Here is a 26,014-nt window from a genome sequence, read left to right as displayed (position 1 = left end):
TGCCTCGCTCCGTTCCCGCCGGGAGTTACGTACTGAAGGAAAAGAGGGGTTTGCACTTATCTTTGAGATTTGCTCCTCTCCGCTGCGGGGAGGACGAGGGGAAGCTGCCACCCGCCGCGTGCGGGGCCTCGGTTGGGGAGAAAACCCCCTAATGTGACATTCCGGAGCTCAGGCAGCTGCGGCAGCGGTGCTGCCGGGGCCGGAGCCCGCAGAGGCGGGCGGTGTGCCGCCTTCCCGCACCTCCTGCGCCCGGCTGGTCCCCAGGGGCCGGGGTCACCCCCGCGGGCCCGGGCCCCGCCACTGACTCTCTAATTTGAAGGACAAACCGGGCCCGTTTTTTGAGAGGGGTTTTTTTTTGTTTGGGGTTTTTTTAATTATTTGTTTCCCGAAGCGTCTCCAGGCCGGTGCGCGGGGTCGGTCCGGTCACTTCGCCGTCGCTTTCGCCTGTAACGAGTCGCGGTTCAGCCCGGGCGGAGCCGCCTCAGCCGCGCCCGGGGCCGCTCCCCGCTCCCCCCCCCCCCCCGCCGGCCCCCGGCCCTACCGCCCGGGCGAAGCAGTCCTGCAGCGCCCGGAACTCCTCCAGGCAGGCGTCCCGCCGCAGCTCCGCCGTCCCGGCCGCCGCCGCAGCCACGCACCGGCCGTAGGCAGCCGCCTGCGGGGAACGACAGCGAACCGGAGCGGGGCGCCGGGCTCGCCGGGCCTTTCCCCCCCCCTGCCGCCCCCTGCCCCGCCGATCCCCGCCCGCGGCCCCACCTGCTCCCCGCAGCCCGCCAGCAGCGCGGGGAAACGCCGCAGCCGCGTCCGCGCCCGCAGCCAGACGCCCCGGCCCGACATCGCCGCTACCGCCGCCGCCTCACGGCTTGGGCGCCGCCATGGTGGAGCAGCCGCGATTGGTCTTCTGCCCCGCTCATCAAAGCGAAGCGCTCTCGCATTGGGTGTCGGCGAACGCCCCGCCTTTCGGGCTCGTTGATAGGTGAAACGATGTGCCTATCAAAACGAACTCGCTCTCTGATTGGGTGTTGGCGGAAGGTCGTTCCCTCGGCCTTCTCGCGTTGGCCGGGTTGGCCTGCTGAAAGCGTGGGTTGGTTACGCGCGGTGTCCACCTCCCGAGCCCCTGCTGATTGGTCGCTCGTCGCTCGCAGCTCTGATTGGTGGAGATGCCGGTTGTTTACTTCCCGTCTCCCGCCCTTTTGCCGCCGGCGTCAATCTTTTGAGCCACTTCCGCCCGGAGCTCCGCCCTCCCTCGCCGATGACTGGCCGAGCGGCAGCCTTTCGTACTCTCATTGGTCTGCGGCGCCTTCCGGGGGGCGGAGCCGTGAGGTCGCTGTCGGGCCGGGCAGGGCCTGCACCGGGAGTGTCATGGCGGCGCCGCTGAGAGACCGGTTGAGTTTCCTGAGCCGGGTACGGTACGGGCCGGGGAGGGCGGGGGGGCGCGACGTCACTTCTCCAACCGTGACTTCATCGCTGCATCTTCCCACCTCCCGTGCTGTCAGAGCCCGGGGCCCCACGGCCTTGCCATGGCACCCCTGCCCTTCCACTCTGATGTCACTGCTGTGATGTCACTTATTTCGAGGGCAGTGATGTCAGCGCAGCGGTGTGGTCTCACCGGGGTAGGGAGGGGGTTTCTGTACCGGCCTCACACAGCGCCGGCGGGCCTGCACCGGGCCCGGGCCCGGCTCCTCTCAGGCCGCTCCTCCTCCTCTCCCTGCAGCTGCCGGTGCTGCTGAGGGCCACGGCCGACGACGACGTCCCCTGCCCCGGGTACCTGTTCGAGGAGATCGCCAGTATCCTTCGGGGGCGGGGGTGGGCCCGGGGTGGGTGTCCCGGGGAGGCCGCGGGCCCCGGGGGTGGCCCGGGGCTGGAGGGGGAGAGGTGCTGGACACGGGGCTGGGGGCTGCGGTCCCGGTCTGGGGGGAGCAGGATCCCTAACCCCCGCCCCAGAGATCTCCCACGAGTCGCCCGGCAGCAGCCAGTGCCTGCTGGAGTATCTCCTCAACCGGCTGCAGAGCAACTCCTGCCACGTCAAGCTGAAGGTGGGTTGGTGCTGGTGAACGGGGGCGGCTGCTGCGAGGTGTCCCCCCCCCACCCCCGGCTGCAGAGGAGCCCCGGGGCGATGGGCCGGAGCGTGGGCGTTGCCGCAGGGCCGGTGGGGCAGCCGCCATTTGGCCTTCTCACCCCGAGACCCGCGTCCGCAGGTGCTGAAGATCCTGCTGCACACGTGCACCCAGGGCTCCCCCCAGTTCGTCCTGCAGCTGAAGAGGAACGCCTGCTTCATCCGGGAGGCAGCAGGTAACGGGGTGAGGACTGGGGGAGCTGGGGCAGGAGAGCGGGGAGCAGCCCTGTGTGGTGCTGGAGAACCCAGCCTGCCTGCGGGGGAGAGCCCAGAGCGGCTTCTGCCTGTGGGGGCTGCTCCAGAGGCTGAGCGCTGGCCAGGGCCGGGGTCCTGCCCCGTGCCTGGGAGCCGACCCATCCCTGAGCCCCCCTGACCCCGTGCCTTGCAGTGTTCACTGGGCCCCCAGACCCCCTCCACGGCAACAGCTTGAACCAGAAGGTCCGGACGGCTGCGCAGGTGAGTACCAGCTCCGTTCCCGCTGTGCCCAGGACCGCTCAGGCCCTCCCTGCAGCGGCGGGGCAGCTCTGCCCCCCAGACCCCCACCTTGGGGCCCAGCTGGGGTGCCCAACGCTCCCCAGTTCTCTGCCCACCCTCCCATCTCTCCCGGCAGGACTTGGCCAGCGTTCTCTTTTCGGATGCGCCGCTCCCTCAGCCTGCCGCACTGCCTGCCCGTCCCCTGCCTCCCACGGGTAAGTGCAGGCCGCTCGTGGCCCCGTCACCTCCCATGGGCTGTGCTGGCAGCACCGGGCCGGTCCTTTCCCTTCGGCTGTGGGTCTGCTGGCCAGGGGGGCTGCTGGGGGTGAAGGCAGGTTGCCCTGGGCCCCCATGACTGGTGCCTGGTGCTTCCCCTGGCCTGCTGTGAGCCCCAGCCCTGCTCACTGGGGATGTCCTGCAGCTCTGGCCAGAGGGAAGAATTTGCCTGGGGGAGCGGAGGGACACTGCCCTGCTCCCAGCTCCTCCCAGCTGCCCCAGGCGCTCCGCTGTGCTGGCAAGGGGGAGGAACAGCAGTTGAGGGTGACCCTGAGTGCCTGTGCTGCCTCCGAACCCGCCTTATGCCTCCCCCAGGCATGGGCTCCAGCCCCAGCCCCTGCGGCTCCTTGCAGGGATTTGGCTTCAGCAGTGAGAAAAGCGGCTCCGGTAAGTCCTTGGCTGTGCCCTCGCCTGGTGCCGCGGGGGTCCCCTGCTTGGTGCCGCCGTGCCGGCACGCCCCGTGATGCTGCAGCCCCAGGGGTCCTGCTTGGGGTTAGACCAGGCTTCTCGTGTTTGGAGACGCCTAACCTGGTTGCCGGCGCTCTTGCGGGTGTTTCTGGGTGGCTCCAAGCACCCTTTGCTTTGTGCAGCTCTCCCTGTTCCCAAGCCATCTGATGGGTGCTGGGGCTGGTGTCACGGCTGTGGGGCTGGCAGTGGGGGGCTCCACCAGGACCCTCCCTGCTGGAGGTGTGACAGGGATGGGGGAGGCAGGCTTGTGCCCCGGGGCCTGTTCCCGTAGCTCCCAGGTTATTTCCCATCCCCCTTGTCCAGCCAGAGGTCCCGCAGAGCCCGGCTGTGCCTGGAGCCCAGCTGCTGGGGCTGCTCCTCTCTGCCGGCAGGTCCCCGCCGTCCCCTCGTGACACCCTGCAAGGTGGGGGGGTGCCCGGGGGCCGGGCTGGGCTCCCTAGGAAGTGCCTGACGCCCTGACCTCTGCCCAGCTTCAACGGGGGAAGCCCTGCTCAGCACCATCCAGCGAGCGGCTGAAGCAGTGGCCCACGCTGTGCTCCCCTCCCTGGAGGGGCCCCGGCCTCGCCGCAGGGAGCTCCATGAGGATGCCTACCAGCCCGTGAGAGCCCCCTCCCCTGCCAGGAGCCCGGCCGGGGCTGTGAAGCCACCAGCGGTTGCCGCAGCGCACAGCACCCGAGGTGGGTCCACCCTGCCGCTGGGCTGGGGTGGGTACGGGCTGCTGGGGGGCTGGCGGGGGTCCCCGTGAGGGACTGGGGCTGGTTTGGGGGTCAGCACCCCACTGCTGCTGTCCCTGCAGTGAGCCACCAGCCGGGGCTGGCCGGGGGCGGCTGGGAGGAGGCAGACAGCGGGCACAGCTCCCAGGAGTCCTCGCAGGGGAACGGCGAGTTGAGCCGCACCTCGGACTCCTGCAGCAAATCGGGCAGCGACAGCCACTCCGGGGCCAGCCGGGAGCTGACCCACACGGCTGAGAGGTGAGAACGGGGCCGTTGGGGGCTCCCCTGCCCCCGGGCCTTCTCAGATACTTCTCTTGTCTCCAGAAACTTGTTTTCCACACCATTAATTTGAGTCCCCTGGCACTGCTGGGCTGGATTCCTGCCACGTTCGGTCTCCCAGCCCCGGCAGCCCATGGGTGGGCAGAACCACGGGTGGGGGAGCTGATTTGGGAGGGACTCCCTGCCTGCAGGAGGGTGGGGGGGTCTGTGCTGGGGCCCCCAGGAGGGAGCAGGGCTGGCCCCTGAGCCCACTCACCCACCTCCCCGGGCAGGGTGGATGCTGACAGCCTCGGCGACTGCGTGCGGGAGGTGAGCCTGGTGTCGGCGCTGACCCGCGGCGCCAGAGTCTTCCTCACCAGGGAGGAAGCACAGCACTTCGTCAAGGAGTAAGTGCCTGAAGCGGGTGCTCCCCGGGGCCATGGGTGCTGTGGGGTCGGGCGGGGAGCGCTGCAGGGTCTTCGAGGGGTGGCCCGACCCTTCTCACCTCACTGGCTCCCTTGACCCAGACCTCTGGGGCTGAAACGCTGCCGGGCAGGAGGGCTGCCCGCTCCCGGGGCGCTGCCTGCGGCCAGCATGGCCGTAACCCTTTCCTCTTGGCCAGGTGCGGACTGCTGAACTGCGAGGTGGTGCTGGAGCTGCTCAGCCGGGCGCTGGAGGACCCCAGCGACAGCGTCCGCATGGTGAGCGCAGGGCAGTCCCGGTGTGCCGCCGGCACAGGGCGGAGGGCTGGGGGGGAAGAAGCGCCGCCAAGCCGGGGCGTTTGGGTGCCTGTCCTGCCTGCTGGGCTCAGCCGGGCTCTCCTCCCCACAGAGATCCATGTGCGCCATCTCCTCCCTCATGTGCTCCGACCTGCTCTCCCTGGACCAGATCTTTGCCGTGACTCGGCAGCACCTGCAGCAGCTCAGCCGAGGCAGCCCCGGCCCCGTCGCCAACCGAGCAACGAAGGTGACTCCAGGGACGTCCCCGTGTCCTCTCCCCAGGGACTGGGACACCCAGCTCTCGGGAGTGGTTCTGTGCGTGTGGGAATTGTCCGCCTCTCCCAGGAGCGAGGAGCCTGGGGGGTGTGACGCTCCGTCCCCAGGAGACAGGACTGAGCCCTGGGAGGGGATGCTGGGACTGAGCCCCAGGACAGTCTCTCCGCCTGGGAAAAGGTGCCGGGGCCGGGCCCCCTTCCCGACGCCGCTCACTCCCGCCCATCCCACTCTTGTCCTCCCAGATCCTGCGGCAGTTCGAGGCTCTCTGCAGAGGCCAGCCCTCCCCGAAGAGCGCGGACCCCTCCGCCCTCGCCATGGGCTCAGCCCCGTGCACCGGGGACCTGCTGACGGACATCCCGCCCCTGGCAGGCGAGAGCATCCTCACCCCCCTGAGCGCAGCCCCGCTCCCCATGGCCGTGCCGGCCTGCGGCGAGGAGCAGGGGGTGGAAGCAGAGACCCACGGGCAGCCCGGTGCCGCGGTGCCAGCCTGTCCCTGCGAGCAGGAGGCGGCGAGCAGGCTGGCAGGGGACACGGCAGGTGCCGCTGCGCCCTCCCGCAGCCTGTCCCTCTTCGCCGGCATGGAGCTGGTGGCCCGTCCCGGCACGGTGCTCTGCCCGGACTCCCCCCCAGCAGAGCTGCGGACGCTGTCCCAGCCCCGGGACAGGCGGACGGACGCAGAAGGCAGCCGGCCCCCCTCGGCCTTTGCTTTTCTCAACGTGTAGCTGCCATCAGGCTCCCGGGGGGGCTGTGGGGGCTTTGCCCTCCCTCTCTGCGGGGCCTGTCGTGCCGTGGCCCCCCCAGGGCTCTTCCGCGGGCAGCCAGCTGCTCCTGCACCGGCCGGGGACGGGGCCCCGCTCCCCCCAGCTTCCCCCGGGGAAAAGCAAAGGAGCAGCCCTACATGTGGGGGAGAGGGGAGGGGGCTGCCAAGGGGGCAGGGGTGTGAAGTGCCCGTGGGACCAGCGCTCTGATACGGTGATCGTGCCCCCACGCTGTTGTATTGCCAAAACCCCCGGCACGGCTGCTGGTGCCCCTCGCTCCAGCCGGGGGGAGCCGGGGCAGGGAGCTGCCGGGGTGGAGCTGGGGGGCGGTTTGGGGACCTCGGCGTGGCCGTGAGGGCTCCGGGGTGGCCCCGCTGCCTCCGGCCTCGGTGCTTGTGGGGTCGGGGTGGGAGAAGGCGCCGTCCAGTGGGGCCGGGACCCACCAATAAACCCCATGCTCGGGTCCGGGACGTCGTGACTTCTTCCTGCGCCGTTGCTGGAGCCTGCCCCACAGCTCCCCCCCCCCTGCCCCACAGCTCCCCCCCCCCTGCCCCACAGCTTCCCCCCCTGCCCCACAGCCCCCCCCCGCCCCCCCCATCTCCCCCCCCGCCCCCCCCATCTCCCCCCCCGCCCCTGTGGGTCTGGGCCTCGCCCCTCCCTCCTCCCATAGGCCCCGCCCCCTCATAGCCCCGCCCCGGCTCCGCCCCCACCTCCCACAGGCACCGCCCCTCTCACCCCAGGCCCCGCCCCTCACCCATCCCACCTCCTCAGGCCACGCCCCCCTCCACCTCCTCCCAAGCCCCGCCCCTCACACCCTCCCTCCTCCCCAGGCCCCTCCCTCTCGCCCCTCCTTTCTCCCACCCCCTTCTAGGTCTCAACCTATCCTCGCTCTTCTCCTCGCCCCGCCCCTCTCATCCGATTGGCAGCCGCCTCGCCCCGCCCAATGGCTGGGGCGGTGGTGGCGGTAGGCTGCGTGCGAGCGGGCGTGATGGGCGGCTGGGGGGGGCCGGGGCCTGCTCCGCCCGGGGGGACCGGGACGGGGTCCGGGGGGGCCGGGGCCTTGTAACGGTCCCTTGTAACGGCCGCCGGGGCTCTTTGTGGGGGGGCTGGAGCCGGGCAAGGAGGGGGCCAGGCTCTCGGGTGAGGCCCGGGGTGGGGGGTCTCGTCCGGCCTCGCCCTCGGTGCTGCCCCCTCCGGAGGCCCCGGGGGGTGCGGTGCGGTGCGGGTCCCCCTCACCCTCCTCTGGGCCCTTGGCGCTGCCTGGAGCCCCTCACCCGTGTTCCCGCTCCCGCGTGGGGTCCGGGGGGTCCTGGGCCGTGGGAGCCCGGGGGCCTGTGCTCGGGCTGGGGGTCCTGGGCCTGAGCCCCGGGCCTGAGCCCCGTTTCCCGGTGCGAGCCCAGCGGTTTCCATCGAGAGCCGTTTGTTTACCCGGGTTATTGGAGCCCGAGGCGTTGCCAAGGTGGAGCCCCAAGGGGGGGGGGGTGAAGCCAGCCCTGCTGGGGGCCGATGGCCCGGGGGGCTGGCGGGGAGCCGTGTCCGAAAGGCGACGTGGCGCCCGTGGCGTGGAGCGTCCCTGGCGATGGCGGCGGGTCCCGGCTCTGAGCTCTGTGGCGGGAGGGGATGCGAAGGGGTAAAGCCGGGAACGTGCCGAGCTGGGGAGGTCACTCAGCTCGCCCTGCGCCCGCGGAGAGGGCACGGCCGCTTCCGAGCGGCTTCTGGGCCGGGATGGGGAGCGCTGCGGGGGGACACGGATCCCTTGGGAGCTGCCCGGTTGCTTTTCAGCATCCCTGCCCAGCTGCTGGTGTCAGGCACTGCGAGGAGTTCACCTGGAGCCTCTCCAGGCCTCGTGTTCGGGGTCATTTGGTGTGTGGAAATACAGAGGGAGGTGTTCTGTCCCGCTTGAAAAGTTACGTCTCTGTGTGCCGGCTTTTGCAGGAGAAAGCCGGGAGCAGAGCGCGCAATTTACTTGCTGCGCGAGGCTGGATGTACTCTCCGTGCCTTCACTTCTTTGCCCGCGCTGTGCTTCCAGGGCCCCTTCTGTCTGCCTCAGCATGAAGAGCACCCGCAGCGGCTCCTCCTTCCAGGGCGCCGGTTCTGGCAGCGTGGATCTGAGCCTGACGGGCCTCCCCGCGCCGGTCTCGCGTCGCCCGAGCAGCGCCTCTCCCGCCAAGCACGTGGCGCGCTCCATCTCGGTCACTGCCGACGGCAAACCGAAGAGGAACGCGCTGGTGAGTCCTGGGCGGGAGAGGTCCTGCAGCCCTCCTGCTGCCCGGGGCGGGAGGCCTGCGTGCGCGGGTTGTGGGGTGCCTCGATGCGCTCCCGCTCTCCCGGCTCTCTAACGCTGGGCTGCGCTGGTCCTGCAGGCTGGGCTTCGGAGCGCAGCCTGGGGCGGGAGGTGGCACTGGGGGGGGTCCTGGCTTCCCTGGGAGTGTGTGGCAGGGCGGCACGGCTGCGTGTTTATGGGGAGCAGCCGCACCCCCTTCAGGAGGGGAGAGTGGGGCTGGTGCAGGCACCAGCTAGAGCTGCAGCTCTGGGTGCTGCGGTGCCGTGCTCTCTCTTCAAATCTGATCGTTCTCGATGATCGGCTGCTCGTCAGGTCTCTTCGGACCCCCTAATGTACACAGAAGGGCAAGCAGGGAAGCGTCAGGCTTCACCCTTCCTTGCCCTTCACCTCCCTGCACCTGTTTCCTTCCAGAGACTCCCCAGTTCCTGGTATCTTTTGCTGGATGCTGTGGCGCTTTCAGGCCCAGCCTGTGCCTTGCTGGGCACCCTCCGTTCCTGCTGGGCTGAGCAGGAGCTCGGGACACTCGGTGTCTCGCAGAGTGGGGGTTTTTCTGAGTGTATTTTCAGCAGAGTGAATGAGCCCCCACGTATTTACCGGGCTCTGTTAAGTTCCAGCAGCAGAGTCTCCATGCTCTTTGCCGAGTAATCCCTGCTACCTCAGCAGTCTCCCTTCACGCTCGTTCCCAGGGCAGGTAACGAGCACGGCCCTTCTTGGCTGCGGAGCTCACACGAACAAATGCGTTCCTGCTGGCTCAGCAGCAGCACGGAGCCGGAGAGGCAGCGAGGAGTCGTTCGTTGCGTTCTGCCTCAAGGAGCGGTCGGAAACGTCCTGTCGGGGCTGCCGAAGGGGTGGAAGAGGAGCGCTGCAGCGGTGCTGGTTTAGGACACCGACTCGCAGGGGGAGCCTGCCCAGGCCAGGCATCCCAGCTCAGCCTGCACGTGCTGCTTAACATCGTGCTGAATTGAGCGCTCTCCTCCGCAGGAAGATGCGGGATCCCGGGCGATGAACAACCTCCGGAGGTCCAACAGCACCACCCAGGTTAACCAGCGGGTGAACAGCGCGCGCAGGTACAGCCCCAGCCACCAACCGGCGTCCGTCCGTCCCGTGGACGGGACTGTGTGAACCCCACCGAGCTGTCTGGCCTCTCTTGTCTGTGAGGAACCGGAGCCTTTCAGAAATGTACATTAAGCTCTGTCATACACATCGCAGGTTACAGCCTGGCCTTGGAAAGCCACAGTCTGGTTTTTTTGTTTGGGGTTTGGTTTTTTTTTTGGAGATGAGGTCACTCGATTAGGATTCAGGAAAATAGAGTGTATTTCTGTGGCTGGGAAGCCTCTGTCACAAAAGACTCTCAAGTTAATTCCAAGGGACAGGACCGTTCGCTTAGAACAGCCCCTTGTGGACTCTCCGGACTGTAGCTGGGCTGTGTTAGGAGAAAGTTCTCCTTCTGTCTCCAGTGACTTCCCAGGGCTGTCTCTGAATCATGATTTTCTGTTCTCTTGTTGCCCTGTGCCCATCCCTTTAATCTATCATCGCCACACATCATGTTGAAATCTAACAGTCCGTATGAAAACAAATAATTTGTAGGTTTTGGGGCTGCGTAATGATTCTCCAGCCCTTTCCTCCCCCTGTCGCGGTGGCGGGCGGTAGGTGTGCCTCAGCTCTGCGCTGCGTGTGTTTTCAGAGTGCCCCGCTGCGATCGGAGCGTGCTTCTCGCTGAGGCAGCCCGTGCAGGATGAGAACCCCGCTATCGCTGTCTTGTTGCTGTGTGTCTGCATGCAATATTAACTCCAGAACACGTGTTCTCTCCTCCTCTCTGCCTTCCCTGGGTTCGGGCTAAAGCTCGGAGCAGACGGGAGACTTCCTGACCTTCTTTGAGAGCGGTTCTGGGGGAAGAAAGAAACTGGCGAGTCTGAGCAAAACCTCCCCGGAAAAGAAAACCACCTGGAACATCTTGGTGAGGACGGCGGGGTCCTGGGGCGGGTGGGCTGTCGGCTCTGCCTGCCTGCGGGGTTGGCTGGCTTTGGGGGGGGGCTGGGAGGGTTCCCTAGACCCGAGGATGGGGTGGGGGGTGGTGCAGCTCATCCGTGACACCCAGACTGGTCCTTCCTCAGCCTGCCGGCAAAGCTGGCGTGATTCAGGTGGCCACTGTGATTGTCCACTCCTCTGGCCTGTGCTGGGCTTGTGTCTGACCCGGGGCTTTTGCCCGTCGTGTCCGTGCTCCGGGGGGAGGCAGGCAGAGGCTGCCGTCCTGCCGAACAGACGTTCCGTGGGGGGGGAGAACCTGCCTTGTGAAGGAACAGGGTGGTGTTTGAGGACGCGGGTTTGGCGCTTGCCTGCACTTACGCCTGCCGGCTCCGTGGCAGGACGATCAGCCGCGAGCGTTCCTGGGTCCCCCCGGCTCCCGCGGCGTTGAGCCACCGGCGGGTATGAGGAGGAAAGAAGCCTCCGTGCTCCTGGCAGCCAACTTCACCGCCAACAACAGGTAGGAGGGGCGGCGCTGAACTGGAGCCGGTCTGGTGAGGAGCTACACCGAGAAAGGACGTGGGCAGAGGAGGGGGTGCCGGGGCTCTGCCTCTGCCGGGGCACGGGGCCGGGTGTGCCGGGCTGGCTGGCCAGGACGCATTTGGAAGCTGCACGGGAGCTCGATTGATGCGTGGGAGAGGCTGCTCGTGCTCTAGGAAAGGGAACGAGTAAAACTTGAACCCTTCGGGGCCAGGAGAGCTTTAAGCTGAGACTAGAACAGCCTGAAGCGCAGGGTGCTGGGTCTGCTCGGGCTGGGTCGGTCGGTCTGTCCGTGCGGCAGGTAACAGCTTCCGAGGAGTGAGCTCTAGGGAGAGGGTGAGTCGCTTGTGTGGCCTCGCTTGCTCCTCGCCTTGGGGGATTCTCAGATGGTCACGGCTGGGTTGGAGGGTGCCACGTGGGGAGCGTCCGCGGCGCATGCTGTCCCCTCCGGATCCGGCGAGTTCCTAATGCCTCGTCCTCTCTCCACAAAAGGAGCAACAAGGGCGCGATGGGCAACTGTGTCACCACCATGGTGCACAACAACTACTCCACCACGGACAAGGGCCCTGCGCCCAAAAGCTCCAACCAGGCACCCAGCTCCCTCAAGTGAGTGTGGAGAGGTCCTGGCCTGGGGGCTGTGCTGACTGCGTCTCCGCGTGCTGGTGTGGCACGGGACGGGGCAGGATGGTGCCAAGTGACTTCACTTTCTGCCTTAGCAACGTTGTCAAAGCGACCTCAAACGAGGACGGCGAAAGCAGCAGCTTCGTGAAGTCCCAGAAGAATTTCTCCAGCAACAACATCATGACCCGCAACAACAACAGCAGCCTGCCCCGGAGGCAGGAGGTGACCGAGGAGGAGGCAGAGAGGTGAGACAGAGCTGGCGCGTGATGGCTGGTGGGAAGAGGCAGGAGGACGGTGCCAGGCGGAGGGATGAGCTCCAGGGGAGCTGGTACTGGTTTGTTCCTCTCCTCTGGGGTGCTGGGTTCGGGCAGGGCCCCTCTCAGTGCATCCGCAGTGGCTGATGTACCCTCCCTGGGACTTGGCTCTGTGCTTTGAGCTGTCCTCGTCCAAGGCACGAGTTCCACCCCAAACGTCAGCCCGGGCCGAGGCCTCACTCAGTCGGGGTGCGAGGGGACAGAACGGGTCCCGGTGCTGTGGGCGAGCCGCCTGCGTGCTGCTGCAGCAGGACGGGGTGGTGCAGCTGAGGAGGACCCTGAGCCCCCCTCTCCCCGCAGGTTCATCCAGCAGGTCAACCTGGCCGCCGTGACCATCCAGCGCTGGTACCGACGCCACTCGCAACGGCACAGGGCGGCAGCGGCGGCTCTGGGGCGCTTGCTGGCTTCCAAAAGGGAGGTCAGTCCTGTCCGCTGCAAATTCGGGGGAATTTGAGTCCCTTAAGTCACCAGACCCTTCAACCCAGACCTGAGGTGTCAGAGATGAGGGCGCCTTGGCTTTGCATCCAGCCAGCCCCTCGTGGTCCAGAGAGCTGGGGAGGGCCCCGGCCCCGTGGAGATGCGCTGGCTGTGGCGGGGGAAAGCCCGGGTTTGGTTCCAGGGGGAGCTCAGGCCGGGAGCCCCCGGGCTCAGCGCTGTGTGGCTCCTGTCCACCAGCTCCCTTCGGCCGCGAGCAGGCGGACGCTTGGCAGTAGCAGCACAAATCCTGCTCAACTCTTTTATTGTCTTGGACACTCGTGGCCAGAGGAGGGATACCCTGTCTCAGCTCATCGTAGCGAATCAGTAACGAATTGGCTCATTAGAGAGTGGCGAGTCATCTGCAGCTATTTGTGTTTCTTTGTGTTTAATTATTTATCGCAATAACGAAAAGTACTGTAGCTCTTGCATGTGAGAGTCTATTTTTAAGCCTTGTCTCCTTGGTGGTTTCAGACCCAGATGACTAATAATTGCATTTAGTATCTAAAGAAAATAAGCTGCTCTAAAGTGGAGCTTTTCTGAGGACTCTGTACCTGCACGGAGCGGGGGCCTGGGGGGATGGAAAGCCTGGATATGGGGTGACCTCAGGGACAGCACGCCCTGTCCCACTTCCCTGCTGTGGGTGGTGGGTGCTGGAGAGCTCTCGGTAACGTTTTTGACCCTCCTCTCTGGAAGGAAAGGCAGCAGCGGATGGAGGAAGGGAATATCCTGGATTTGCATGAGAGGAAGGACGAGGAACGCCGGAAGATCCGAGAGGAGAAGGCGCGCTTGGCCCGGCGCGCTGCCATCCAGGTAGGGACAAGGCAAAGGTTCTGTGGCCTGAGCGAGGCCAGCGTTGGCATCTTCTTGTGAGGCAGCGAGAGGGCTTCCCCTCTGCATCTCCAGGGGCTTTGCACGAAGCAGAATTGGAGCCAGCCTTGGTAATGGAGTGCTCCCTACGGAGCCGGAGGTGCCGTAGAGCGGTTTCCCGTTGTGCTCCTGCCAAGCCTTGGCAGCTCATTCGAAGCTTGTGAACGCAGCGCTGGTTTCGATCTGTTCTCGGGGAAAGGGTGACCGTGTTGAAACAGGGAGACTGTAACCGCAGCTCCTCGGAGTGGCTGGGGAGGACGAGAGTGCCCGGGGAAGGGGACCCTCCTCAGGAGCGGGGTGCTCCAGGGTGGGCTGAGCCCCGCTCTGTGCTGCTGGCGGGAAGCACCTCACCGTCTTCGCCCTGTTCTTGCAGGGAGGAGAGGGCTGGTGCCCCTGGGCACAGGTGAAGGGTGCAGGTTATGGGGAGTTGCGTGTTTGCTTGCAGTATAGCTGAAGATTTTTTTAAAAAACCCCGGTTTCTCCTTGCCCTAAATGTAATCGTATTTCGGTGGGGTGGTGGTTGGTAGAGATGCAGAGTGAGCGGCCAGAGGACAGCAAAATGCTGCAACAGCTTTGCAAACATGTGCTTGTGACTTCCCGAAACTCGGCTGAGGCAAGTCCCTGGGCTCTGCCGCGTCGCTGCGCCGTGCAGCGCGTGGCCCTCGGGATTCGGAAGCCCTTTACGGAGCAGCAAAGGACGCTGGCGGGGGCATGCGAACAGCCCTCGGTCACAGGTGGAGCTGGCGAGACCTCCCCACTGCTCAGAGCAGCGCAGAGTAGAGCTGCTCTTCCTGTGCTTTCCCTTTCTCTGGAATTGTCCTTGTTAACCCTTCAGCAGCAAGCGTGTGGGTCATGGCAGTCTCCCAGGCCCTTGCTGGCACTTGAAGCAGTGTCAGCACACGCCCTGTGCTGAGCAGGACGCTGACGGCTTCTCTGTCCCCACAGGAGCTGCACCAGAAAAGGGCCCAAAAGGCTCCGGACGCAAAACGCTTGGCAGAAGAAGAGCTTGTGCTGGTGAAGGAGAGCAGAAGGGTAGCAAAGAAGAAGCCTGCCAAACCTGCTTCTGCAAGGAACGTCAGTCCAGCCAACAGTGTCACCAAAGCCAATAACGCCGGTGAGTCCCTCCTGCAGGTCTCCCATGCTTTTGGAGCAGCGTGTGACGTGAGGGGGAAGGAGGAACGGAGGGGGCTGTTCTCGCTCTGGGGAGCTGCTGGTTGGTGCAAGTGCCTGAGAGCGGTCTGGTTCCTGCAGAGGCCAATTTCCACTCGGTAGCTGCGGAGCCGGAAGAGAGCGGCCTCGCAGACCTCGGCTCCGCGCCCGCGCAGGACCCTGGGGCAGAGGACAAGCTGCAGGTGGGTCTGGCTTGGCCTCACGGGGCTCCTGGCACCAGCTGTTCTACCAGGGCGGCTCTGGAGCCTCCGTTGACTTCTGGGGAGATCTGGCAAACTCTTTTACTGCAAGGTGCATCTTCCTTCCCCCCCTCCGTAGGATGTGAGCTCCAGAGAGACGGGCGGCGAGGATCTGGAGACAGTGGTGACTGCCGTCAGCAGGGCTCAGTCCAAGGTCACGCTGAGTGAGCTGCTGGACACGCTCAGGCTGTTGGAGGAAGAGCCAGAGCTGCTGCCCCCGCCGAAGCTCTTCAGGAAGGACAGACACGCCTGGGTTGATGGGGTAGGCAGGGGGCTGAGGCTGGTTGTCCGCCCTCGGACAGCGACAGCTGCCTGGTGAGAGCAGGTTCCCTGCGGGCTGCCTTCTCCTTGCGCTTGCTGGGTGGTGGAGGGTGAGAAAGGTTTGCTGCTGGAGAAGGCAGCGGAGGAGTTTGAAGGCAGCGGAGGAGGCAACGAGGAGCAAAACCATGCGGGGGCTGTGGTGGGAGGAGGGTGAATACAGAGGCTAAGGCTGGTTATTGGGGTTCAGTGGGAGGACTGGGTTCTGGTGAAGAAGAGCCACCACCTCTTCTCCCAAGCCTTCCCTGGGTGCTCATTCACACCTGTGTCCGCCCAGCAGGAGCCCAGCTCCAACTCCCTGACTGCTGATAACCTGGAGAAGTTTGGGAAGCTGAACCACTCCCCAGGGGTGCCCGAGGACGGGGCGCTGCTCTCGGAGGCCAAGCTCCAAAGCATCATCAGTTTCCTGGACGAGATGGAGAAGTCCGAGCAGGAGAGGCCCAGGTCGTCCGCCTCGGCCACGCAGCGGGAAGTGAGTGCTGAAGCCAGAGCCTGTTCATGTTTGAGAGGTGGTGCAAGACCCTGGTGGGACGGGTCTCTCGTCTCCTTCTTCTGGTTCCAGGAGGTGCCCACCACCTCTTAATTGTTTTTTTCCCCTGTTGCAGGGTCTCCTCTTGGAAGAGGAGCTGGCTCACTTGGAGCAGGCATCTGCTGTTGCCACAGAGGTGACGAGCTCCATCATGAGGCTGAAGCTGGAAGTGGAGGAGAAGAAGCGAGCCATCGGCCTGCTGCAGACCGCCCTGGTGTGTGAGCCAGATGCTCTTGCTTGCTGGGGAATGAACACCAAGAGCCCTCAGCAGATGTTTCTTGGGGCAGTGGCTTTGAAGCACAAAATTGGGGCTCTGTGAATAGGGCTTCCCAGCAAAGTACTGCCGCGTTCCCGGAGCTAGTGCTGAGGAGCCGGAGGGCCAGAGGCTGCCGGGCATGCCGCAGTCCCAGTCACTGTTAGCGTGGGAAAGATCTGCAAGGTCCTCCTTGGTCTGGTGTGGGCTTCTCTCCGATTTCTCCTTGCTGCCCCCCCGATTTGAAAACTTTCCTCAAAGTCCCCTCCTTGGCAGGGGCCTGGCTAGTCCAGAAGCCCTGGGTGAGTTCCTGGGCTGAACTCTCTTTTCCTCTGTCCCGCAGGGGTTTGGGTGTTCTTGCTGGCAGCAGGGCAGGAGGTGTGAGTACCAGGGACTTTGCTTTAGCTCTGTTCCTCCTTGTTCTGGCCCGACAGTGCCTTCCAGGTTTGGTAGATCTCCTGTACACATGCTGGGGCTGGTGTAACTTCTTCCTCTTAATGTCTTGTGGCCATTTCTCCCCTGCATCCAAAAGGCTCAGCAGAGGGAACTGACTGTCCGGCATGTCAAACAGACCGAGAAGGAGCTCAGCCACCAGCTCAAGCTGCAGAGGGAACAGTACGAGGCAGCTATCCAGAGGCATCTGGCCTTCATCGACCAGGTAATGTCCCATCCCAGCTCTGACTGGTGCTTCTGAAGCCAGAAGCGGAGGTTGCTGTACCCTGCCTGGCTGCCTGATGCCTTTTCTTTGCCCTGCTCAGCTGATTGATGATAAGAAGGTGCTGAACGAGAAGTGTGAGGCTGTGGTAGCTGAGCTGAAACAAGTGGACCAGAAGTATGGCAAGAAAATCACCCAGATGCAGGAGCAGCACGAGCTGGTGAGGGGATAGGGAGGGTGGGAGGCAGGGAAAGGAGACGGAGACGTGCCACGGCCAGAGTTGGTTGGTTTTGCTGAAAGGGGACCTCTGCCCAGAGCTGTAGGGTCTCTCTCACCTCAGTGGGGCTCGATCGTTCTGGGGAGCCCTTCTCTGTGCACAGAAGGGTCCGTGTCCTCCGCGGAGCTCTGCCCTGGCTGCCCGAGAGGCCACTGTCCTCTGCAGCCCAGAGCCGGGTGGTGGGACTGACGGACAGGCAGTGCGGGCTCCCAGGGGCTGTGCGTGGGCAGACCCTTCCCACACATCCTGCTGTGGACAGAGCTCTTCCCCCGGCGGGAGGGTGACCAGGGGACCTCGCTTTGGCAGAGGCAAAAGCAGGCGCTGGCACAAACCTGATGCTCACGGATGAATTTGTACCTGTGGCCGTATCCTTCTGAGCTGGGTGACTTCCAGCCCCCTTTGCAGGAGCAGGGATGGTCTTGGAGCTGAATAGGGACAAGATTATAAAGGGACACAGGGTGTGTAAGTAATAACAGACCTCTGTGGGTTTCACTGGGCTGTTCGCCCTGACCAGCACCCAAACACACAGAGGGTTTTCGTGGGAGCTGGCTGGCAGCTTCCCTCGGAAGCGTGCAGAGCTCCCTCCTGCAAATGGAGACGGCTCGGCTCACCCGCGCTGGCCCTGGCAGAAGGCAGTGCCGCTGGCTCGCAGCTCTGCCGCGGGGCTCGCCCTGGCTCTGCTGCCCCGCTCCCTGCTCACCCGCGGCCTCGCAGCCGAGCTCGTGCCCAGGGCGCTGGAGCGGGGCAGGCGTTTGCGCCAGTCTGAGCCTGTTCAGACAGACGCCCTCGCGCAAACCAAGCGAAGGCTCGCTTGGCTCCCTTTGCCGCTCTGTTTAAGCCTGAGTTTTGAGCCCAGCCGAGAGGAAGAAGCCAGCGCAACGTTGCCTGGAGGGGTCACCTTCCCATGGAGGGACGGGGCGGGTTTTGCTGCCACAGCCTGCGTGGGGCAGAGGAGCTGCCTCTTATCTCACAGCAGGGCGGCAGCACTGGGAACTGCCCAGGAGCCCTTCTGTGTCCGCTCCGCGGCCCCTTTGTTGTCCCTGCTCCTGGTGAGCTGGGCTCCTGGCTCTGCCGTGCAGCCCCCTCTGCGTGCTGGGGGGCGGCCACCAAGTAATGCCCGTCCCTGCGGGCATCCCCTGGTCACCAGAGCAGCCTCCCGACTGCGCGGCACGCTCCCTGGCAGGGCTGGCTCTGCCCTTGTCCCGGAGCTGCAGTCACCGGCGGTGCTGCCGGGCCCTGGGTGCGTCTGTGTACCTGCCGGTTTGGCTGTGCCTCCCCTCGCTCCTGTGGGACCCCTGCCCCCCTGTCTGCCCTGCCCCCCTGGCTGTTTGGTTTTGCCTCTCTACCCTCCCGTCTCCCCTCTCCCCCGTGACTCTGCAATTCCCCTTTTCTCTCCATCCCCTCCTTTCTTTCTCCCCAGGTCTGGCGCACTTTGGGCCCCTTTTGCGAGGTAAATGTGGTCTTTGCTCTTTTTTTTTTTTTGTGCCTTGCCCTTCTGCTCTCACGCCCTGACCCGCTCCGGCTCCGCAGGCGCCTGCAGTATCAGGGCTGGGCTGGGAACTCCCCGCTCAGCGGCGGGGTCAGCCCCAGAAAGGAGCCCCTTCGCCCCGTCTCCCCAGGCCACTTGCTCAGCTGCTGCCTTCGGGCCGTCCCTGTCTTCCTGTGCCGATTTCCCTGCCCTCTTTTTTTCCCTAAAAGCGAGTCCCGGGCTGTGCGGGCGGCCCTCTGCTATTCCCCGCTCCTTTTTGCTGGAGAGGAGAGCCGAGGAGGTAAACGCAGGCAGAGGGGAAAGCGAGAGCAGTGGCTGTGCCTGGGCTGGGCAGCCTCCGAGGCGTTGGGAGAGTTTTGGGGTGCTGCAGGAGCTTGGGCCGCAGTGGTACCGCGGCGCTGGGAGGCGTGCTTGTCTGTCTGTCTGTCCTCCTGCCGGAGGGTCTTCCGTGCCAGGCAGAGGGAAGGCTGGAGAAGGAAGCGTCTTCACATGTAACCCTGCGTCTGCTGACAGACAGACTGCCCTGCACGCAAGGACCGTCGGCAGCCCCGGTTCCCCTCTCCCCTCCGTAGGTGCTCTCGTGTCTCAGCCAGCAAGTGCTTTTCCAAGGGTTTTGCTCTTCTCACCCCCGTGCTCCAGCGCTGTGGGGCAGCAGCGGCCCCATCCCGTGAGAGCGAGGAGAAGGCACAGGGGGAGCGTGCGGCCGCTTCTCTGGAGCAGGAGAACACGCACAGCCGGGGCTGTGTACGTGCAGCTCAGGCTGCCTGCTCTTGCCTGCAACTTCCTTCTCCAGAGCCGGGCTCCCAGGCTAGCGGGTTTTTCTCCCCTAGTTTGTCTCTGAAACTTTCCCGTTTGCTCCCAAACAGGAGATTAAGAAACTGAAGGAACTGATGAGCGCAACTGAGAAAATCAGGCGGGAGAAGTGGATTGATGAGAAAACCAAAAAGATCAAAGAAATCACTGTGAAAGGTACGGGCGCGTTCCCTGGGTGGTGGCTGGAGTCGGGGCGGTGTGGGGGTCACATCCGAGCTGGTCCGGGAGAGGGGCCGTGTCTGCAGAGCTCGGGGAAGAGCCGCTCGGCACGGGGTGGTCTCTGCTCCCTGCGTTTGGCAGGGGCAGATGCCAGAGAGCAGGAAAGCCCGCGCTGCTCGCTCCCCCTTTCCTTACCAGCCCCCCTTTGCTGAACTGCTGTGTTTGCAGCCCGCTGGCCAGGGCCAAGGGCACCGGCGCTGGGGTCTGGGCAGCCCCAAGGCCGAGTGGTGACTGTCCTTCCTGCTGCCCCAGGGCTGGAGCCGGAGATCCAGAAGCTCATCGCCAAGCACAGGCAGGACATCAGGAAGCTGAAGATGCTGCACGAGGCCGAGCTGCTGCAGTCGGACGAGCGGGCCGCCCAGCGCTACGGCCGGCAGGCAGAGGAGCTGCGGGGCCTGCTGGAGCGCGAGAAGGAGGAGCAGAGCCAGCGGGAGAGGGAGCTGGCCCGGCAGCGGTACGTCATCGTGGGGGGAGGCTTGAGGGTGGTTTGGGGCTCACGGCATAGGGGTGGCGTCCACCACCCACATGCTGACGGGTTCCCAATCTTTGCAGTGGTTAATATCCGTGGGGGGCAGCCCCTTTCTCTGCACCAGCCCAGTGTGGGAGCTGCCGGTAAACCAGGGGCATCCTCCAGAGTTGGACCAACCCCGGGTCGGCCATGGAAGGGATGGGACAGGATGGGACGGGATGGAGAGGCGGATGAATGCCCGAAGCCAGGTCCATCCCTGAGGGTGCTCTGCCCCGCAGGTGTGAGCAGCAGCTGGAGCAGGAGGAGCAGGCGCTGCAGCAGCAACGACGCCGGCTCTACGCAGAGGTGGCCGAGGAGAAGGAGCGGCTCAGCCAGCAAGCAGCCAGGTGAGAGGGCTGGCAGCAGTGGCGGCGCGGTGGCCAAGGGCTGGAGGCGGCCCCGAGCTCGGGAGCGCTGGGGCCAGTGTCCCCAGGCAGGGCTGCGGTGGGAAGAGGGGGCTGGTGGTCGAGGGGGGCTGGGGGGAGCAGCCCGAGGAGGGGGTGGCAAGGCTGGGCCGGCACAGACGTTGGGAGCTGCGGTGTGTGCGGGCAGGCAGAGAGCGGAGGCGGAGGAGCTGCGGCGGCAGCTCGAGGCGAGCAGCTCGGCCGTCACCAGGGCGCTGAAGGAGGAGTACGCGAAGGAGAAGGAGGAGCAGGAGAGGCGGCATCAGGTCTGGTTTGCCCCTCGCCTCTGGGTCCCGGGTTGCTGTTCTTGGGTGCGAGCAGTCCAGTCTGGTCCCCCACGTGTGGCTGCGGTGACACGCACTGGCACCGCTGAGCCCCGAACCCCACCGGGACAGTGCCGGGGGGGCTGCAGCTGCCAGAGCTGAGCGGTTGTCATCTTGTCTCTCTGCAGGCAGAAGTGAAGGTGCTGAAGGACCGGCTGGAGATCGAGAAGCAGGCCTGGGAGGCGAACTACATGAAGAAGGAGGTAACAGCAAGGGCTGCCCCCCTCCAAAGGGTCCACCCTTGGGCTCCGAGGGGGACTGAGGCAGCGTTTGGCATCTCTGTGCCCAGGAAGCCTGGCTGCTGTCCCGGGAGCGGGAGCTGCGGGAAGAGGTGAGGAAGGAACGAGACAAAGAGATCGAGTTGGTGATCCAGCGCCTGGAGGCTGACATGTCCTCGGCCAAGGAGGAGTGTGAGAGGGCAGCAGAGAGCAGGTGGGGGGAGAGGGAGCCCGCGCGTCCCAGCTCCTCACGGCTGGTCCCCTTCCCCTGTCCCCTGAGCCCTGCGCGTTTCTCCAGTGAGCTCTGGACGTTGCAGCTTGTGGGTGTGAGCAGCGTTAGTGTGGGAAAGAGCGGCTGGCGGGGAGGGAAGTTAACCTCTCACTCGAGGAAACAGCCCTGGGGCTCCCATGGGGCAGATCCCCTCCTTGTTGCTGTGTCGTGGTCCCTTCTGCAGCACGAAGGCGGCTGGGGATGGTCCCTGCAGCTGCCCGTCCTCCCCTCCCGCTAGGATTAAGAGGATCCGTGACAAGTACGAGGTAGAGCTCCAGGAGCTGGAGAGGTCTGAGCGGAAGCTGCAGGAACGCTGCAATGAGCTGAAGGGGCGGCTGGCAGAGCTGGAAGGGGAGAGCGTTCGTCTGCAGGGCCTGCTGAAGCACAAGGAGCAGGAGGTGGAGGAGATCCAGAAGGTGGGTGGGGAGCAGAGCCTGGCGCTTTGGCTCCTTTCCCTGCTCCGTCCCCCGGCATCGCCCTGTGCCTGTCAGCGCCTTGATGTCACCTCCCTGCCCTGCTGCAGGTGAGGGACCAGCTGGCCCAGGAGCGGAGCAGCCTGGCAGAAGTGATCCGGCAGGAGTTTGCTGACCGGCTGGTGGGGACAGAGGAGGAGAACAAGCGGCTAAAGGCGGAGATGGCGGAGATGAGAGCCCGGCAGCGCCTGGAGCTGGACAGGGTAGTGCGGGAGAAGGACAGAGAGCTGGAGGAGGTTCACAGGAGGTGAGGCTGCCTGGGCTTCGTGCTGGGCTGCCACGGGCGCAGAGCTGGTCGGGGGTGTGTTGCGGGAGTGTGTCCAGAGTGCTGCGTCCTCAGGCCTGGCTTCCAGTCCTGTCTGGGCAAAACGGGCAGCGGAGTTACCCGAGCTGGCTGTCTGCTCAGCCACCCTGAATCCTCTGGCCCTTGCGACTTCTGCCTGCTCTGTGTCATCCTGGCCCCAGGGCCGCTCCTTTGCACGCCTGGAGGGTGCGAGCGCAGGGACGGGCAGCTGGAGCAGCGCGAGGGCTCCTGCCAGGAGAGGCCAGTGGTGCCCGGCCCCGTCTGCGGTTCCTGGCAGGTTCCAGCCTGGCTTGCCGTCAGCTCCTGGAGGGCTCCGCTCTGGGTAGCGCTTATATGTGCGATTGCAGCCACGGCATCTTGCTCTGCAGATTTGCCGCTCTGGGGTGGCCAGGCAACCGATGCCCCTGCCACGAGCGTAGGGGAGGGAGCAGCCAGCTGCTGGGTCAGGGCTCAGCCGGCCGCTGCACAGCCACAGAGGTCCAGGGCAGCTGTGACATCCCCAAAACGCACCGGGGACCCTGGCTGTTGGCTGCACAGCACCCTGAGACCTCGTTTGCAGGGAGCAGCGGCTGCACTCGTGAGCAGGGCTGTGCCGTGGGGCTCGGCTCCGTCCTGCGCTCAGTGGGGAGCCGGTGCTGGGAGCTGGGCTCAGCATCGGGCAGTGACAGCGTAAGGCTTCCTCTTCCCTCCGAGTCTGCCTGCGGGGGAGGGATTTTGCAAGTGAAAGAATCGGAAAGGGAAGCGCATCGTCTCCTGCCAGAGCTCTTTCTGTGTGGGGCAGAGCGCTGCGGTAACGGCTCCAGCGCAGTGCAGAGCCGTCCCTCCTGTCGGTGTCTGTACCGAGCTGCTCACCACCCGCTGTAACGAGAGGCTGTAGTACGAGCACATGGAGCTCACCAGCTTTCCCAGATCCTGCCGAGTGATTCCTGCTTGCTCTGCCAGCCAGGTTCATACCTGGAGCATGAGAGAGCGAGGAGCCCCGCTCCCCTTCCATCCCTTAGTTACGGCCTGGCAAAGGCTGAAACACAGAAAGTCTGGTGCTCTGAGCTCCCTAGCCGTGAGGCAGCAACCGTGGGCTCGAGAAGTGGGGAAAAAACTTAAAAACCCCTCCCTGTGGTCCTGTTCATTAATTAAGTCTCGCAAAGCAAATGTCCCCTTCTTCCTGTAGATGGCTTGATCCAAACTACGTAACGCTCACCAAGGGAATAAGTGTAATGGCACCTCGAGCCCAGAGCCGCTGCTCTCTGGCTTGCAGCAGTGCGCCAGGCGGGAGGAGAGGGACCACGCTCCCCCCCGCCCTGGGATCGGCCTCCTGGGGCACGGGGCCGGCTGGTGTTTGGGGCCGGGCACTGGGACGGGGCCCTCAGTCTCTCTCTGTCCATCTGCTCAGGGTGAAGACAGCCGTCCTGAGGAAGGAGGAGAGCGTGAGCAGCCTTCGGAAGCAGTACGAAGTGAGTGAGGGGGGCAGACAGACCCCCACACCCCCCCCCCCCGGGCTGCGGCTCTGCCGCGGGGCGCAGCGAGCTCTCCCTCCCGTGTGCTCTGTTGCAGGTGGCCGTGCAGCGAGCCGACCGGCTGGAAGCCCTCCTGGAGCAGCAGCGCAAGCAGCTGCTGGCCACCAAGTGACCACCCTGCCGTGCAGGGCTGGGGGGAGCTCTGGGGCGCCTGCGGGACCCTCGCTCGGGGTGGGGGGGGTGTGGGGCTGGGGCTTCCCCTTCCCTCCCTCTGCCCTGGTGTTTTACAGCCTGGTCCCGGTGCAGCGGCCGTGAGCCCTGCCGTGCTCGGCAGCCTTCAGGTGTTCGGTGGTTGTGTTTTAACAATAAATCTGCGCTGGTTGCTACAGCCGTTCCTGTTCCAGCTGTGTCCCCAGGGGGATGGGGGGGCTCTGCCTCGCTGGCATCCACCACTTCTTCTTCGCTGGTGCGTTTGTCCCTCCCCGGTGCGTATCGGTGCCAGGGCACGAGCTGCCCCTCCCCGCCGTGGGAGCCGGCAGCAGCCCCGACCCTCTCTACCCCCAGACCTTCCCCAGGGGGGATGTGTGGGACCTGCGGGTCGGAGCTGAGCTGGGGGACAGGACCCTCCTGGAGACGTTGGGGCCCCCTGTTCCTGCAGGTAGTGAGGGACAGCCCGAGCATGCGGGTGCTGGCTCTGATGGTCCCCAGCTCCCCGCTCTGCGCCTTGCTTCCTCTTCCAAAACAAAATATCCAGGATGCTGCGGGGAGGCATGGCCGGGGCAGGACGTGATCCCGCAGCCTCTGCTACCTGCAAATCTCTCAGTGCCCCGTGACAGTGACGGGAAATGCCTGGGCTGGGCCGGCGGCATCTGTTTCCTCTCGGCGGGGAGCGTGCGACCGTGCTGCTGCAGCCTTTTCCCTCCGAGGAGGCCGGGGCTCGGTGCGGGGGGCGAGCAGATGTTTGCTCATCAGAGTCCCAGGGTGTTTCCCATCCGTCCTGCCGCCCGTACGCCCAGCTGCGGCGCTGCCAGAGCCCCCTTCCTCCCGGGGAGACCCCGCTGCCATGTGGAGCCGCAGGGCAGAGGGACCCTCTGGCACCCCAGGAAGCTGCAGAGGAGCTCGGATGCTTCCCGGCACTGGCAGTTGTCCTGGCGCGGGCTCCCAGCTCCAGCTTCCCCGGGGGGGATGTGGTCCCAAGGCAGCCAGGGGTGCCAGCAGCCCACGAACGCCCCGTCCCCCCGCCTGTGCTTTGGCACATCTCGGGGCACGAGCAGTTCCTCCAGCCCTGGGGTGCTGCTGGCTGGGGTGGTGAAGCTGAGGGTGCATGGGTGCTGCTGGGCTCCTGCCCCCCCTGGGCTGGGCTGGCTGAGCCGCTGGCCAGGCCGATCTCCGCTCCCCCCTCCATGAGCTGCCCCTCTCGGCCATCCGAACAAGCAGCAAGGACAGGGAGGAGCGCACAGCCCCGTTTTGCCGGGAAAGGCTGGGCACCGTGCTTGTTTTTACTGTTGTTGTTTTTCTAGCGACCGTTTCCTGATTGTCGCTTCCGTCTTCCACCCCTTCGCAGCCTCCGCTCGGGCCACCCGGAGCCTTGTGCCGGCATCTCCTGCTCCATCCCAGCGTGGTCCCAACTGGGCGCTGGATGCTGCTGTGGTTAAATCACTTAATCGTGTGAAATGTGGCATGGGAGGATAAGAGGGGATCGCCCCCCTTGCTGCCTGGATTGGGAGGCTTGTGCCTGTGCACAGCCCTGCCCGCTCTGCACGGGACGGCAGCACCCTGTGCCCTGTCTGGCATCACCGCCTGGGAGGTGAGCACCCACGCACGGTCCCCTGGGTGCCCCGTGTGCCTGGCCCTGCTCCCACTGCCTCCCCTGCGGGCTCAGCCCTCCCCTGGGGCTCCGTCCTCCAGCATCTTCCCAGCCCTGCCCTCCCTGCCATCGCTGAGGCTAATTTCTAGGTCAGTGCCCGGTTCAGGCATGAATAAATCAGCGGCGTTGCATAACCGGGGATGCAGATTTTTGTCGGATGGCTGCCTGTGCCCTGCTGCTGCGCCGGCGCCGGACACCCACCTCCCCACACCCCGGGGGTCCCCTGGGACCGGGCACCGGGGCTGTCAGCCGGGCGGCCCAAGCTCTGTCCCCGTCCCTGCCGACCAGCGGCACGGCGGGCGGTTAGCGAGGCTGTCGGTGGCAGCGCGGCTGTCGCAGGCTCTGCCAAAGATCCCCAGTTAAGGAGCCTCTCCCCCCCGCCGGGATTAGGCGGGATGAGCGGAGCCCCTTAGCTGCCAGCGAGCCCGACGACCGGGCCGGGAAGGAGGTCAGGAGCGCAGGGTGCTTTTGGCAGCCGCTGCACAGAGATCGCGGCTCAATCTGGTGTCTGCCCGGGAGGGGATTAGCCGTGGCCCCAGACAAATCAGCTGGAGCAAGTTGGCAGGATCCGTGCGGGGTAATCTCCCCTGCTAATTGGGGCGAGCGTGCTGCTCGCCTGCCCGAGACGCGGCAGCAGCTCTGCCCAGCCAAGGAGGGGACGCTGGTCGGGCTGGTGCCATGTTGTGCCTCTTGCCGGGTGCGGGGCTCTGCCCGGGGTGGGACCGTCCCCACCACAGCCCCGAGCTCAGGGCTGCACCCCAAGCGTGGTGCCTGGGGGGAGCTGCGCTGGGGCTTTTGGCCTCAATTCTTCTTTGGGATCTTCTCTTCGGCAGCCATGTCAGAAACCTCTGTGAGGAGCCGGGGAGAGAGGAGGGCAGCTGGGGCACGGGCAGGCCCGGAGGCAGTGGGCAGCTCCGGGGGTGGTGGTGGGTGTGGGGGATGCCGACATGGCTCCGCTCTGCTCCCGGACGTGTTGAACAAAGCTGCTGGGGCTGAGCACCAGGGCTGTCACCTGGGCGAGGAGGGTGCCCGGGCATGGGGCTGCTGTGCACGGTGTCCCGGCTGAGCCAGGGGTCCCAGGTCTCCCCAAGGAGGAAGGGCAGCACA

At 65.5% G+C, this 26,014-nt stretch overlaps 3 protein-coding genes across 6 annotated transcripts; 2 read left to right on the top strand and 1 right to left on the bottom strand.

The window, feature by feature from the left end:
* Positions 1 to 281: 281 nt before the first annotated feature.
* NDUFAF8 (NADH:ubiquinone oxidoreductase complex assembly factor 8) lies at positions 282 to 890 on the bottom strand. Its single transcript, XM_075770838.1, has 3 exons — positions 754 to 890; positions 542 to 652; positions 282 to 444 (listed from the first exon to the last, which is right to left on the bottom strand). Exons 1-3 carry the CDS (start codon positions 832 to 834, stop codon positions 424 to 426), a joined length of 213 nt encoding a protein of 70 aa, XP_075626953.1. The 5' UTR covers positions 835 to 890; the 3' UTR covers positions 282 to 423.
* Positions 891 to 1,210: 320 nt separating this feature from the next.
* Positions 1,211 to 6,520, top strand: TEPSIN (TEPSIN adaptor related protein complex 4 accessory protein). Its single transcript, XM_075770837.1, has 13 exons — positions 1,211 to 1,401; positions 1,712 to 1,784; positions 1,942 to 2,033; positions 2,196 to 2,289; positions 2,502 to 2,569; positions 2,724 to 2,802; positions 3,179 to 3,250; positions 3,802 to 4,008; positions 4,128 to 4,302; positions 4,596 to 4,709; positions 4,925 to 5,003; positions 5,134 to 5,268; positions 5,540 to 6,520. The coding sequence occupies exons 1-13, from the start codon at positions 1,360 to 1,362 to the stop codon at positions 6,017 to 6,019; spliced, it is 1,710 nt and encodes a 569-aa protein (XP_075626952.1). The 5' UTR covers positions 1,211 to 1,359; the 3' UTR covers positions 6,020 to 6,520.
* A 1,187-nt stretch (positions 6,521 to 7,707) lies between these two features.
* CEP131 (centrosomal protein 131) lies at positions 7,708 to 23,430 on the top strand. 4 transcript variants are annotated; one of them, XM_075771027.1, is made up of 26 exons: positions 7,708 to 8,283; positions 9,321 to 9,406; positions 10,182 to 10,296; positions 10,706 to 10,824; positions 11,337 to 11,450; positions 11,561 to 11,710; positions 12,080 to 12,197; positions 12,950 to 13,066; positions 14,069 to 14,237; positions 14,375 to 14,475; positions 14,612 to 14,794; positions 15,128 to 15,322; positions 15,456 to 15,593; positions 16,165 to 16,290; positions 16,391 to 16,507; positions 17,985 to 18,014; positions 18,920 to 19,022; positions 19,338 to 19,539; positions 19,833 to 19,940; positions 20,146 to 20,263; positions 20,449 to 20,523; positions 20,610 to 20,752; positions 21,048 to 21,225; positions 21,333 to 21,529; positions 22,977 to 23,037; positions 23,138 to 23,430. In XM_075771027.1, the coding sequence occupies exons 1-26, from the start codon at positions 8,107 to 8,109 to the stop codon at positions 23,210 to 23,212; spliced, it is 3,315 nt and encodes a 1,104-aa protein (XP_075627142.1). In that variant the 5' UTR covers positions 7,708 to 8,106; the 3' UTR covers positions 23,213 to 23,430. The 4 variants fall into 4 exon arrangements, with proteins under 4 accessions (XP_075627142.1, XP_075627139.1, XP_075627141.1 ...); XM_075771024.1 differs by having other exon boundaries at positions 7,968 to 8,283; positions 15,131 to 15,322; XM_075771026.1 differs by lacking the exon at positions 17,985 to 18,014 and having other exon boundaries at positions 7,968 to 8,283; positions 15,131 to 15,322.
* The last annotated feature ends 2,584 nt before the right edge of the window (positions 23,431 to 26,014 follow it).

This window comes from Balearica regulorum, chromosome 18, assembly GCF_011004875.1.
Source record: "Balearica regulorum gibbericeps isolate bBalReg1 chromosome 18, bBalReg1.pri, whole genome shotgun sequence".
Classification (NCBI taxonomy): domain Eukaryota; kingdom Metazoa; phylum Chordata; class Aves; order Gruiformes; family Gruidae; genus Balearica; species Balearica regulorum.
The sequence above is the reverse complement of the archived record's forward strand: the minus strand, read 5'-3'. Positions and strand labels throughout refer to the sequence as shown.

Excerpts from the sequence above, each read along its gene's own strand:
- TEPSIN (XM_075770837.1), top strand. The coding sequence starts at position 1,360 with ATGGCGGCGCCGCTGAGAGACCGGTTGAGTTTCCTGAGCCGG. Across the intron at positions 1,402-1,711 it reads GGTTGAGTTTCCTGAGCCGG|CTGCCGGTGCTGCTGAGGGC; the intron begins GTACGGTACGGG and ends CTCTCCCTGCAG. Across the intron at positions 2,034-2,195 it reads CCTGCCACGTCAAGCTGAAG|GTGCTGAAGATCCTGCTGCA; the intron begins GTGGGTTGGTGC and ends CCGCGTCCGCAG.
- NDUFAF8 (XM_075770838.1), bottom strand. The coding sequence starts at position 834 with ATGTCGGGCCGGGGCGTCTGGCTGCGGGCGCGGACGCGGCTGCGGCGT. Across the intron at positions 653-753 it reads TGGCGGGCTGCGGGGAGCAG|GCGGCTGCCTACGGCCGGTG; the intron begins GTGGGGCCGCGG and ends CGTTCCCCGCAG. Across the intron at positions 445-541 it reads AGGACTGCTTCGCCCGGGCG|GCGAAAGCGACGGCGAAGTG; the intron begins GTAGGGCCGGGG and ends GACTCGTTACAG.
- CEP131 (XM_075771027.1), top strand. The coding sequence starts at position 8,107 with ATGAAGAGCACCCGCAGCGGCTCCTCCTTCCAGGGCGCCGGTTCTGGC. Across the intron at positions 10,825-11,336 it reads AACTTCACCGCCAACAACAG|GAGCAACAAGGGCGCGATGG; the intron begins GTAGGAGGGGCG and ends TCTCCACAAAAG. Across the intron at positions 20,524-20,609 it reads CGAACTACATGAAGAAGGAG|GAAGCCTGGCTGCTGTCCCG; the intron begins GTAACAGCAAGG and ends CTCTGTGCCCAG.